The 13,848-nt window shown below is 36.8% G+C and overlaps 2 protein-coding genes across 7 annotated transcripts in view; one reads left to right on the top strand and one right to left on the bottom strand.

The window, feature by feature from the left end:
• The window catches only part of TWF1 (twinfilin actin binding protein 1), a 37,642-nt gene extending 33,959 nt beyond the window's left edge, over positions 1–3,683 (top strand). For 2 of the 3 annotated variants that reach the window (XM_055085667.1, XM_055085668.1), the window contains one exon: positions 1,976–3,683. The gene's annotated coding sequence lies outside the window, so the exon portion shown is untranslated. The other variant, XM_028491423.2, reaches the window with a different exon arrangement.
• IRAK4 (interleukin 1 receptor associated kinase 4) overlaps positions 3,117–13,848 on the bottom strand; it is a 37,090-nt gene continuing 26,358 nt past the window's right edge. For 3 of the 4 annotated variants that reach the window (XM_007106831.3, XM_007106829.3, XM_028491425.1), the window contains 6 exons: positions 11,952–12,066; positions 11,422–11,531; positions 7,710–7,893; positions 6,729–6,791; positions 4,393–4,551; positions 3,117–4,263 (listed from right to left, as the gene is read on the bottom strand). In XM_007106831.3, the coding sequence (XP_007106893.1) occupies positions 4,228–4,263; positions 4,393–4,551; positions 6,729–6,791; positions 7,710–7,893; positions 11,422–11,531; positions 11,952–12,066 (667 nt within the window). In that variant the 3' untranslated portion in view covers positions 3,117–4,227. The remainder of the gene's footprint in view (positions 4,264–4,392; positions 4,552–6,728; positions 6,792–7,709; positions 7,894–11,421; positions 11,532–11,951; positions 12,067–13,848) is intronic. The other variant, XM_007106830.4, reaches the window with a different exon arrangement.

The following is a 13,848-nucleotide window of genomic DNA, read 5'->3' on the forward strand; positions in this document are numbered from 1 at the left end:
CCCGTGTCCCCTGCATCAGCAGGCGGACTCTCAACCACTGCGCCACCAGGGAAGCCCACAATGCAGTTTTAACGTTTCCTTAACACTTCTCACTACCTGATGTTGTCTTACTTATTTACTTGTATATTATCATCTCCATCTGAACAGAGACTTTCTCTTGAGAACAAGCTCCTGGAGAACAGGAACTTTGGATATGTACATTACTTTTACAAGTGTCTGGACCACAGAAGACAATCAATAAATATTTGATGAATTAATTTACTGATTTTTGTTTTAGGTGAGAATATTTCATAAAATGATTTTTCCTAATTTCATCTGAGAAATGAAATCTTAGCATTAATTTTGGAGATTCACTGTTGTTGCCTCCATACTATTTTTTTTTTTTTTTTTTTTTTTTGTGGTATGCGGGCCTCCCTCTGTCGCGGCCTCTCCCGTTGCGGAGCACAGGCTCCGGACGCGCAGGCTCAGCGGCCATGGCTCACGGGCCCAGCCGCCTGCGGCGTGTGGGATCCTCCCAGACCGGGGCGCGAACCCGGTTCCCCTGCATCGGCAGGCGGACGCGCAACCACTGCGCCACCAGGGAAGCCCTCCATACTATTTTGAGACTAGAATTTGAATGATTAAAAAGCCAGTCCTATCTGTGTCCATTCATATAGTGGAATAGTACAAACTTTAAAGGAGTATGGGGAGAGGTTGGTCAAAGGGTTAAACTTTTGGTTACAAAATAAGTAAGTTTTGGGGATCTAAAGTACAGCATGGTGACTATAGTTAGTAACACTGCATTGTATACTTGAAATTTGCTAAGACAGTAGATCTTAAGTAGCCTCACCACATCAAAATAACTAAAAAGGTAACTATGTTAGGTGGTGGATGTGTTAGTTAGCTTGATTGTGGTAATCATTTCACAATGTACAGTCGGCCCCCTGTATCCATGGGTTCTGCGTCTGTGGATTCAATCAACTGTGGATTGAAAATATTTGAAAAAATACTCCAGTAAGTTCAAAAAAGCAAAATGAATTTGCCACATTGGCAACTATTTACATTGTATTTACAACTATTTACATCACATTTACATTGTACTGGATGTTATAAGTAATCTAAAGACGATTTAAAGTATACAGGAGGATGTGCATAGGTTATATGCAAATACTATATCATTTTATATAAGGGACTTGAGAATCTATAGATTTTGGTATCCACAGGAGTCCCGGAACCAATGCCCTGGGGATACTGAGGGATATATATCAAACTATCACTTTGAACACCTTAAGTACATACAATTTTTATTTGTCAATTATACTGCCATAAAGTTGGAAAAAATAAAATATATGCTTGTTTTTTTTTTTTTTTTTTTTTTCGGTATGCAGGCCTCTCACTGTTGTGGAGCGCAGGCTCCGGACGCACAGGCTCAGCAGCCATGGCTCACGGGCCCAGCCGCTCCGCGGCATATGGGATCTTCCCGGACCGGGGCACGAACCCGTGTCCCCTGCATAGGCAGGCGGACTCTCAACCACTGCGCCACCAGGGAAGCCCCTATATGCTTGTTTTGAAAGTGAAAAATGGGATCCTAGATAGCTGGGATCTATAGCCATTTTATATAGCTATAGAAGAAAAAGTGATCAGAGCAATAAATGCTTTAGAATTTCTTAAGTTTGTCTTAATTATATGTCAGAAAAGTAAAGCAAAACATTGACTAATTGTTCCTATTATCTGCTTGTTCCTCATAGAACATATTGAGAGAAATTCAGAATTAAAAACTTTTAGTTGGCTAGCTCGCAAATCAATGGGTCAGAAATATGGGGAAAAAGGCAGTTGTTCTTTCTGGAAATGGGGTAGGCCAGTGGTTCTCTACTGCGGTCTCATTACTTATTGGTTTGCACAATCATCAGTTGTTAGAGGCAACGTTAAAAGTTCACATCAGAACCTCTGTCAAACATTTTTTTCAAAAATCTATTTTTTTCTGTTTCTATAAAAGATTAGGGGGAAGTATATTCCAACTGCAGTTAAGAAAATGCTTCAACTAGATCTCACCACAGGCCATTAAATTCTGCCTTGAGGAAACAGTGGAAAGAGCCTGTACCTTATTCTCCTCAGAACTTTACTCACGTCCTGCTCAGCTGCAAGCTGAGGGCAACCCCCCTGCTGTTCATTCCTAGAGTTAAGTGAGCCACACAAGTTCAAGGGTCCACGATGCATCACACACCATCAGGCATGAAACAGTGTGGAATCTTGCTTTGGAATCTTGGATTGACTGTATTGTGGCTCTCAAAAGAGTTAAGGTACAGTCTTATCCTGAGAGAGAAGCCATGCCTAATTTTGGAAAGTCTGATATCAATTCCATTTGATGGAATGGAAACATCTACCAAATTATACTGTGAAATTTTTAAAATCAATGAAACAGGTTACTCATTTAAAAATTTTTAATATGGTTTGGTCACAGCCCATAACCACAGCTACATCCATGGCATTTTACATATATGCTTTTATTTCAAGTAATAGTTAACTCATTATATTTTATTTAAAAATTTTTTAAAAATAATTTTATTTTATTTGGTCATGCCACAGGGCATGAGGGATCTTAGTTCCCCAACCAGGGATCGAACCCATGTCCCCTGCATTGGGAGCATGGAGTCTTAACCACTGGACCACCAGGGAAGTCCCTCATTATATTTTAAAATAACATTATTATTTTCAGGGTTATAAGCCATACTGTGCCTCAAATTATGTGAGTTCCTGTTGAGATTAATGTGACCAAGTCATTTTATTTATTTTGCTTTTCAACTAGCAAATGTTTTTTGCTTAAATGCTTAGTTTATAAAGGTGATTTGAAAACAATACTATCTCTGTTTCCCAAGAAAGCATTTAGGAAGGTCTAAACAGTACAATATACAGGATGATCATCTTCTACTATAGCTCACTCTACATACTTTTGTTTTGAGTGTGTTAATGAAAGAACTAATGATACCAAGATTATTGAATGAATGAATTATTGCAGATACTTGGTATTGTGGACAGAACCTGTGAACATGATGGGGTATCCCCATGGGAGAATCATCATGAGAATATCTGTATTCATTTTCTATTGCTGCATAAAAAATTACCACAGACTTGGTGGCTTATAGCAACTTATTTATTATCTCACAATTCTGCATGTCCAGGCACAGAAGTCCATGTTTGCTACTGAGGGTCTCCCAAGGCCGAAGTTTAGGTGTCAGTGGGGGCTATGGTATCATCTGAAGTTTGGAGCACTCTTTTAAGCTAATTTAGGTTGTTGGAAGAATTCAGTTTCTTGAGGCTGTACAACGAAGGTTCCAATTTTTTCTTGCTGGCTGATAGCTGGAAGGTAGCTTTCATCTCCTAAAGGCCACCCATAGATCTTAGCCAATGTGGCCTTCCTACAACATGGTAGCTTACTTCAAGACCTACAGGAGAATCTCTTGGACTTCTTGTAAGCTCTTCTAAGCTCACCTTATTAGGCCCAGCCCCCAAAGCAGCATCTCCGTATTGACAGTCAAAGTCAGCTGATGAGGGACTATAACTGCATCTGCAAAATGCTTTCAAATTTGCCATATAACATAATCTAACAATGGCCTTATCATCATGGGAGTATCATCAGGGCATAATTGGCTTATGGTGAATGATTGCTTAAAATAGCACACTGTGAACATGACCCTATAAACAAATGACTGTAATAGGATTTTATAATCATTTATGTAAACATTAAATTTTGTATCACTTTACAAGTTACAAAGTGCCTGTACATATTCTGCATCATTTGATTTTCATGACTACCTGTCAGAGAGGCACAGTACATAATTAGTCCAATGTTACAGGTGAAAAAACCAAGGTTCAAAGTAGCTAAGAGGTTGCCGAAAGCTTTACAGAAAATTAGTAGTGGAGTTGGGCTTCAGCCCAGGGTCTTTTCACCCTATAGTTCAGTCCTCTTTTTTGCTAATTCTGAGTTTTCATACTGTGTTTGGTAAGGTTCCAAGGAGATCTCAGAGATTACGGTAAGACCTCAGAGTGCAAGTAAGGCTAAGTGTTGCTACGGCGGCTCAACTTTTGTTTGTTCGCTGTATTGGGGGTTCTACACAAGCTTTAATAACCACTGCACTTCATCATGCTGCCTTGTAAAAGGTAAAGAAGAATGCTTACAAAAAAATCTTAGTTTAAAAAATGATTTAGATAGCTGTATATGAAAAGCCAAGAGTCTATTCCAGTAAAGTTTTAAGAAGCTGTCATTTCTTGCAGCAGTTGTTGAACCTTTTATAAAGAAAGAAAGAGAGAAAAAACAAAAAGAACCACATTAAATAGTTGGTTTGAAATGTACACTTAGGAAAAAATGACAAACCCCACCTCCTTCACTTTTTAAATATATGTAAAAAAAACTACCTTCTTAATGTCTGGTCTTTTATTTTTCTTTTCATGCAGACATTGACTGGCAACAGAGTACATAGTTTCAATGGAAGTGGAATCAATGTCATTCATCTTCATATCAATATAATCTTCAATTGTCTTTTCTTCATCTTCAATTTCTTCTTTAATATCCAACTTTAAGACAAATGTTAAAACTTTAAGAGTGTCAAAAGGGAAACAAATCAGATAAATTTATAAATGTATTTATAAATCAATATAAGTTATGTTTATATTATAATTAACTTATCAATTATATTATAAAAGAATACATTAAAATTATTTAATCTACATCATAATAACATTTACTCTTAGTTTACTATCTACCGTTGTAACCTTATTAAGAATTGAAGACATCTAGGAGAAACTCTGTTTATTTACTTACTTACTTACTTATGCATACATATATACCTCCCTCCTAGAAACTTTCAGCCATTTGCCTATTGGTTTTTGTATTTATGTGACTGAGCTAATTGCTCTCATGTACTCAGCAGTATTTACTGGCGGCCAGCACAAGGAGGTCTGCTTCTTTGCTGTGCTTCTGATGATGCAATTCCAGCTTCTGAATGCAGACCCCCTCCCTGCACAGGCACACTTCTCTATGCGTACTCACACTGTTGAATCAAAGAGAAAGAGGGAGGAGGAGAAAGGGGGCAGGGCCACGATGAAAAGATAATCAATAGGGAGAGAGGTGGAGGACTAGGATGGTGTAGTGGTGTAGAGCGGTGGACCCCCAAAAGATATGTCCAAGTCCTAATCCCCAGAACCTGTGAATGTGACTGTATTTGGAGAAAAGGTCTTTGCAGATGTAATTAAGCTAAGCATTTTGAGATGAGATCATCCTGGATTACCCAGGTGGGCCCTAAATCCAATGACAAGCATCTGTTTAAGAGACAGAAAGAAGAAAAAAAAAGACACAAAGGAGAAGACAATGTGATCACAGAGGCAGAAATTGGAGGGATGTGCGTACAAGTCAAGGAATGTCAACAGCCACTGGAAGCTGGAAGAGGCAAGGGAAGACTCTCCCCTAGAGTCTCCAGAGGGAATGTAGCCCTGACAAAATCTTTATTTCAGACTTCTGGCTTCCAGAACTATGAGAGAATAAGTTTGTCATTTAAAACCCTATTTTGCGGTAATTTTTTCCTCCTATATTTTTAATCTACACACTTTCTCTGTATAACCCAATCAACACACAAAGCTTTGGCATGCCTGTACACGAACAGCTCAAAAATTGTAACTCCAGCCCAGGCTTCTTTCCTGACCTCCAAGAACCAATGGGACAGAGGATCTTATTTCTTTGATAAGACAAAATTTCACTATGTGCTACTGTAAAATATGAAATATTACAAAAATATTAACTTTTCACAATTATGTTTTACAAATATATTTTAATGTGAAATATTATATAGCATGTAATATTCATTACTACATATCCAGGAACCCATGGAAAGCTTTATAATATATAGTTTTATAAGGGACACTTGTAGCAATATTGTAATATAGAGATATTATACTTATGGTATTTCTTAAAAGTATGGCACCGAGCCTTTGAGCAAATATATTATACCTTTTGACTTTCTAATCCTCATTCTAGGGAAATAATCTGGTATACACATGTTGTCTGAATTTGTCACACTGGTTCCATTAGAACACATAAATTAGAATAAAGTCAGTGTAGTTATTTAACTAATTTTAAGAAAAACTTATATATAGTAGTAGGTATTTCTGTAAGTCTTTAATTTTATTAGAAGACTCTCCAAGTTCTTAAAATTTAATATATAGGAAAAAAAACGGCATGGCATAATTTTCCTATAGTTTTAGCATTCAGTTAGTCTATTTATATAATTGTCAATGAATGCCTAATATAACACACAGGTAAAGTTTTCTATGATAATTTTATTAAAAAATACTCCATAATAGAAATGGATAAAGAATTTTATTAGCAATTCTATTCTGATATAAATTTCAAAGGAAGCAAATGTTGCTTTTCCCCTCTGCTGTTAGTAATCACCATGAAAGTAACAAAATAAAAATATACTGGAGGAGACCTCAGAAATCATATAGCTCTATTGTGATTTTAGACACAAAGAAACTAGAACATAGAATATATAAGTGTCTTTTCCAATCTTCACAAACATTTCAAGGCAGAGCTGAGATTAGAAATATTTGATGCTCTTTCCATATGCCACTATGTAATTGCCAACATAAAGACTGCCAATAGAAAATGACATTTCTAGATGCCAAATTTACCCACAGAAATTTAGATTCTAAATGCAAAGAGAAAAGGACTGGAAAAAATGAAATCTTTCAATTACCAATAACTGAGGTTCACGATGTTCATCCACAGCTGGAAGTCCAGTTATTATTTCTAGTAAAACCTAAGAAGAAAGTAAAATCCATTAATATGACTCAAGACAACATATAGAAACCAGAAGGAACATGGCTCTTGATTATGAAATCTGATGAACAATTTCCACACGCTGCATTATGCCCTTTAGGCATGAAAGCGGAAAGAACACGAGCTGTGGTCATTTCTCACCACTCTTTCTTCCCGGACACCTCGGATCCCACCCATACCCACAAGCAGTTCTTTTCTACTGGCAACTTACTAAACAATCAGCACCCCCTCAACATGTGTTCTGGACACTGCTTTTCCTGTCTTGCAGAGGATTTTTCACGAGAATAATTTTCTCTGGTTCTTAGGAGAATATTATTTTCTAAACCTCAGGCATATCCTAGAACCCTGTGCCTTAACTTCACAGTACTATGAAGATAAATATCCATAAATGAAACACATATGAATAAATAAGATAAAGAAGCACCCAATTTCTCCAACCACTCCCACCCACTCCTCATACCACCATAAAAGTTATTAGGAACAGACTGGTAGATCAGAAAATGCCAAAGCATATTTCCTTAAAAAATATTTCATTTTTAAAACATGACATTAAAGTGCATACTGTATGACATAATTTGTTTTATGCATTAATTCAAGTTTCATACTAATGTGGCAAAAAATTATTTCTTGCAGTAATTTCAGAAATCAATTTAAAAGTTTTACAAATTCAGAGTAGTTTTTATAACTCTCATTTAACTAGAGGTTAAAGTGAACAATTTTAATCTTTATGTAAGAGAGCTAAGCAACAAAGGTGTATTCAAAATATTCTATTTCAATTTCACAAGTACAGCCAGAATGATTATTGTTACTAATTATATATATAATATATTATTTTATATGTGTGTGTATGTGTGTGTGTGTGTGTGTCTGTGTGTACATATATATATATGAAACTTACCACACCAAAGCTGTAGATGTCAGATTTGGCTGTTATTTCTCCTCGCAAAGCTTCTGGTGCCATATAAGCTGTTGTTCCCACAATTCTGCTTGTCAGGACTGTTTGGGCAAACTTCTCAGAAGCCCGTGCAAGCCCAAAGTCAGATATTTTGGCTGTAAAGTCTTCGTCTAGTAAGATATTTGCACTGAAAGAAAGTTTTTCTTTTCAAGCAAATCAAATAGTTCCTTAGGTAGGTGTATGAATGTTTGTATTTATACAGTATCCCATTTTATAATATACGTCATAAAAGCCTGAAATTTGTGTAAATAAATAAGAATTTCAGATTAAAGCTAAAGAGAAATAAAATTGTCTTCTTTTCCTTATTGTTTCTTGAGGGAAAATCTGAGGAGAATAAAAGTGAAATAAAACTGTTGATATTAGTGAGAGATATTTTTATTATTTCACAAATAATTTATTACAAGGTAACTTCTCTCGAAGTGTCCTAAAGCACCCTTCTTAATTCCTTCCCTAAAATATCCCAATTCATTTAAAAACAAATTTTCAACCAAAGTATCTTAATTATTTATTTCATTTCTTGGGGGGTACTATCTGAAATCTTTTGAAGAGGAAAGAATATGGCTAAAAGATCTTCATTCATTCATTTTATGCATGTGCTCCTACACTCATACTTTCATTCAACAAAACTTTATTGAGGACCCCCGATGTTTTATAGTATTTAAGCTCAGGGCTGGGCATGGGGGCTCTCTTCGAATCTTGTCTGTAACAAAGGTATAGGAATAATTTTTTAAAATCCAGTAAGTATTCATAATGGTGATATTAGGCACAAAATGCTGAGAGAACAACCATGTGTCTGGAAGAACTGCAGAAAATTCCAAATAGAAGGTGAAAAGTGTGCATAGTCTTGAAGGATTGTTACAAGTTGAGGTTAAATGAAGGAAAGAAAGGCATCTCAGGCAAATGGAGCAACATGAACACAGTGATGAAAACATAAAAACATATGAACAATTTGAAGAAACTGGTGTCAGTGGAACATGAGGAGAATTTGAACTTTATCCTGTGAGCAGCAGGAAAGCAGCTAATGGTTTCATAGTAGGGAAATGATGTTATCAGACTTGATTTTTAGGACCACAACCTGTCAGTATAGTAGTGCATAGATGAGAACTGGTACAGACTGGTTAAAGGATGACCAGGAAAGTTTGTAATAAAGCAAACAAGAGATAGAGTGTAAATAAAGGCTGGGGAGAAAAAGGAGGTGCAAATTTTGAGGCACACTCAATAGAACTTTGTAATTTGTATGATCTGGGGAATGAGAAAGTCTTTAGCTTGGGAGGCAGGATGAATACTGACTTCATTTGATTAGGAAATAAATACAGAAGGAAGAACTTGGGTTGGAAGAGGAATGAGTGATTTCTGACATGTTGACTTAGGGGCTGCTGTGGGACATCTCGGTGGGGTGATTTGGTCTGTAAACACTGAAAATATAGGACTGGAGGCTAATGATACAGATTTGAGAGTTGCCCACATAGAGGTAGAAGTTAAAGTCAATATATCACTCAGCAAGAATATGTAGGATGAACCAAAGAGACGATCAGGTAAGAACACACCAACTGGAATACACCAATGTGTAAGGGATGGGAGATGGTGTCTCTTCTCTTATCTGAGGCCAGTCCCTCTACTTGGACTCCTTTCTACATTCTCAGGAACCTTATGCTATAAATTATCTCATTTCTCTCTTCTGTTCTATCACCTCCTTCTTCCCATAGACACAAAAACATGCTTTAGTCTCTGCCATCTTAAAAAAAGCTTCCTGAATGACACACTGATTTCTAGTTATTCCTCTTCATGGGCTAAACGTCTTTCAGTCTATACTCACCTCTCAGTTCTCTCGCTCCCACTCTCTGCTCAACTACAACCTGAATTCTAACCCAATTACTATTCCTGAATGACACACTGATTTCTAGTTATTCCTCTTCATGGGCTAAACGTCTTTCAGACTGTCTATACTCACCTCTCAGTTCTCTCGCTCCCACTCTCTGCTCAACTACAACCTGAATTCTAACCCAATTACTACATGGAAGTAGGTCTCCATAAAGTCGCTAATGACTTCATGGCACTAATCAAATGCCTCATTTAAAAATTTTTTTTAAAAATGCCATATTTTTCAGTCCTCATCCTGACCTCTAAAAAAGCAATTGACATTTTTGACTAGTCCTTCTTGGGAAACTCTCTTTCCTTGTTCTCAGGGATACCACACTCTCCTGGTTTTCAACTTACCTGCAATACTTTCTTAGATTCCTTTTTAGACTCATTCTCTTCTACTTGGCCATTAAGTCTTGAAGTTCCTCAGGACTAAATCTTGGGAACTTTTCCTAATCTAGTTCTCTCTTAAAGTGAAGACAACTTTATGATAGCTCTTCAATTAACACCTATATGCAAGTAATACACAAATTGATGTCTTCAGCTCAGACTTCTTTCAGCTCCAACATGTACATCACACTGATTAGCAACTCTACTCACTTCTATATCTTAAAGGAACCTCTAACACAGCATGCACAAAAGAGAACTCACATTTTCCACCCCCAACCTGGTCCTCTTTCAGTGCTTTCTCTGTAAGTGAATCATGTCACAATCATTCCAGAATGCAGTACTGGAAGCCATAAATCCTGGTGTCACTCCTGATATGTCACTCCCCCTTATGCCCCTGCAGCCAAGAATCAGCAAGTCTTGCCATCTTAAGCTCTCAAATCTGTTCACGTCTCTTCATATGAACTGCTACCACCAAGCCTTCTATGGTAGGCTCCAAGCTACCCCTCCTTACAAACTGTTCTCTACACTCAAGTCAAAGTGATCTTCTCAAAACTTAAATATGGTGCCACATTCCTACTTACAATTTTTCAATGGTATCTGATTACACCTGTGATAAAATTAATGTCCTTGTTTTGGTCTCTTAGGTCCTACAGGGCTTAGCTCTCTGCCTACTTCCATAATTTTATCTTACATCAATCACCCCTTGAATTTCCACACTTCAGTCATTTATTTCACTTCCTGTAATTCTTCATGCTCCCACGTTCCCTTTCAACACTGGTCTCACATATGTGGTTCCTTCTTCCTAGAATGCTCTTTCCCCATTTTCTATAGCTGCACTCAAATAGTGCCTACTTACTTCCTGTTCATTCTTTGGATCTCACGTTAAATATCATTTCCTCAGGGAACTCTTCTTTATACTAATACTATAGACTATACACTAAAGTTGTTATTATTTTGTGATTATTTGATTGCTGTCAGATGCTACAAATGCTACTTTTGCTAACTATACCATCTACAGTACCTATCATGTCGTAAGTGTTCAACTAATATTTGTTAACTAAATCAATACATAACAAGAAAGATAACTGAAATGCACCCATGGAGGATAAAAGTGATTCAGAAAAGAGCAGTGATCCAGAAAATAAGAAGGAAAATAATCTTGACATGGCAAAAGTGGTCAAGAAGAACAGAAAAACATACTATTCTTTTTAAAAAGGTAAATTAGGATGAATACTGGAAATAGGTCACTGGGTTTGAAATAAGGCAGATTACAGACCTCCTTAGTGAGGAGAGCTTTCATGGAGTACTCCAGGTTAAGACATGCACGTGAATAGTGAATAGAAAGAGTGAGAGAAAATTATTCTTTAAGACAGTTTTCCTAAACCTTTGTAAAGGTAGCATTTACCTTTTAATATCTCTATGAATATGATGGTTTTCATGTAAATAACTGAGGCCATTAGCTGCACCCTGAGCAATCTTGCATCTTATGCACCAAGAGAGTGGTGGAGTATGATCCTTATGAAGAAACAAACCAATTAAAAAAAAGAGGAGGTAAAAAAGAATCTATGAAAATATATATAAGATTTTTTCTAAGTAGCTACTGACAATTATATTACATTGCTAAGAATTTACAAATATCACTTTTTAAGTTGTTAAAAAATAATCTCTAAATAAGATCAAATGGGGATTAGTATTTCTTATTTAACGATAAAAATATATAAGAGCATCTTCAAAGTCTAGCCTTGACTGATATTTTTACATTTTAGATTATCACCTGCTAGGCAATTCCAGTTGTTTACATACCAACTGTATAGTTTTCACAGACTAGGAAAAATATTAAGATTAATACAGTTTAAATGATCCTGTCACAAAGTAAATATTAGTATTCCAACACAGAAACATAAAGCCTAACAATGTGATGAACAAACAGCTTACCAAGCAAGACAGTCTGTCTAGCAATGAACCATTGGGCATGTAAACATACACTAAGCAGAGGTCATCTCCATCACTTGAGAAACCAAGTAGTTCTACTAAGTTTTCATGTTGACACCTGTGACAAATAATTTTCCACTCAAAATTATTATGATACATACATATATTTAGCTGTAGGTTATAAGTTATTCAATTTAGAGCTTTAAAAAAAAGAGCAAGAAATAATTATATGCTATATATCACTGTAATACGATACACATGTTTCTAATATCTTTATATATGTTTATTATAATTGCTTATAATTTTCTGCAAACAGTTCTCCTTTCAGTCAATATTAATCAACGTTAGAAGCAAAACTGCTTTTGATTTTATAGCAAAAGCTCAATAATTCAGATCATCGGTACTTGTAATAGTTTGGTTAAGAACTAGGCTGATGTTTACCTTTGTTTTGTATAATTTTCAATGATAGCACAAACAAGATTTCAAGAAGTGTGTTGAAACTTGTATGACAATCCTTTCAAGAATTCTTTAACACATCCAAAGCACTGATTTATAGACATCTGATTTTTAATTACATCTAATTTATACATTTTTGATCTTTAATCATGTCTGATTATTTATAACCTAATCTGAGTTTCTTTATATACTTGAGAGTAATAAAACTAAATAGAGCTGAAGTATAACAAAACTGCAGGCATCTGTGGCACAGTAGAAAGAAACCTGGGTTCAAAGTCCTAAGTTTAAAGTCCAGTTCTGCCACCTCCTGGAAATGTGACCTTTCACAAGTTAACAGCCTCACTGAGCCTCAGCAACTTTACCTGGTAAATGTGGATAATAATACGTATTATGTAACATGAATGCTGTGAGAATTAAATGAGCAAATATATATGAGAGCCCAGAAACATTTTATGAAGTGCAAATTAAGATAGTAAGTGCTCATTTTCCACCAAATTGGCACATTTTAAAAATGAGTAGATAACATTTGCTGAATTTATACTAACAAGGCACTGCGGTTAAGTGATTTACCTGCTTTGTTTTATTTAATCCTTACAATAACTTAATGAAGTATTTCATTATTAAAATCATTATCCCATTTTACAGATGAGAAAACTAATGAATAGACAGTTAAGAAACTTGGTTAAGTTAAGAATGAATAGACTTCCTCTTGCAAGAGCACTGGAATCACAACTAACTGCTAAACAATCAATGACAGGAAGACACTGGAACTCACCAAAAAAGATACCCCACATCCAAAGACAAAGGAAAAGCTGCAATGAGACAGTAGGAGAGGCGCAATCACAATAATATCAAATCCCATAACTGCTGGGTGGGTGACTCACAAACTGGAGAACACTTATACCACAGAAGTCCACCCACTGGAGTGAAGGTTCTGAGCCGCATGTCAGGTTTCCCAACCTGGGGGTCCGGCGACGGGAGGAGGAATTCCTAGAGAATCAGACTTTGAAGGCTAGCGGGATTTGACTGCAGGACTTCAACAGGACTGGGGGAAACGGAGAATCCACACTTGGAGGGCACACACAAAGAATTGTGCGAATTGGGACCCAGGGGAAGGAGCAGTGACTCCATAGGAGACTGAACCAGACCTACCTGCTAGTGTTAGAGGATCTCCTGCAGAGGCGGGGGGTGGCTGTGGCTCACCGTGAGGACAGGACACTGGCAGCAGAAGTTCTGGGAAGTACTCCTTGGTGTGAGCCCTCCCAGAGTCTGCCATTAGCCCCACCAAAGAGCCGGGTAGGCCCCAGTGCTGGGTCACCGCAGGCCAAACAACCAACAGGGAGGGAATAGCCCCACACATCAGCAGACAAGTGGATTAAAGTTTTACTGAGCTCTACCCACCACCAGTCCCTCCCATCAGGAAGCTTGCACAAGCCCCTTAGAT

This window comes from Physeter macrocephalus, chromosome 6 (genome assembly GCF_002837175.3).
Source record: "Physeter macrocephalus isolate SW-GA chromosome 6, ASM283717v5, whole genome shotgun sequence".
NCBI lineage: Eukaryota > Metazoa > Chordata > Mammalia > Artiodactyla > Physeteridae > Physeter > Physeter macrocephalus.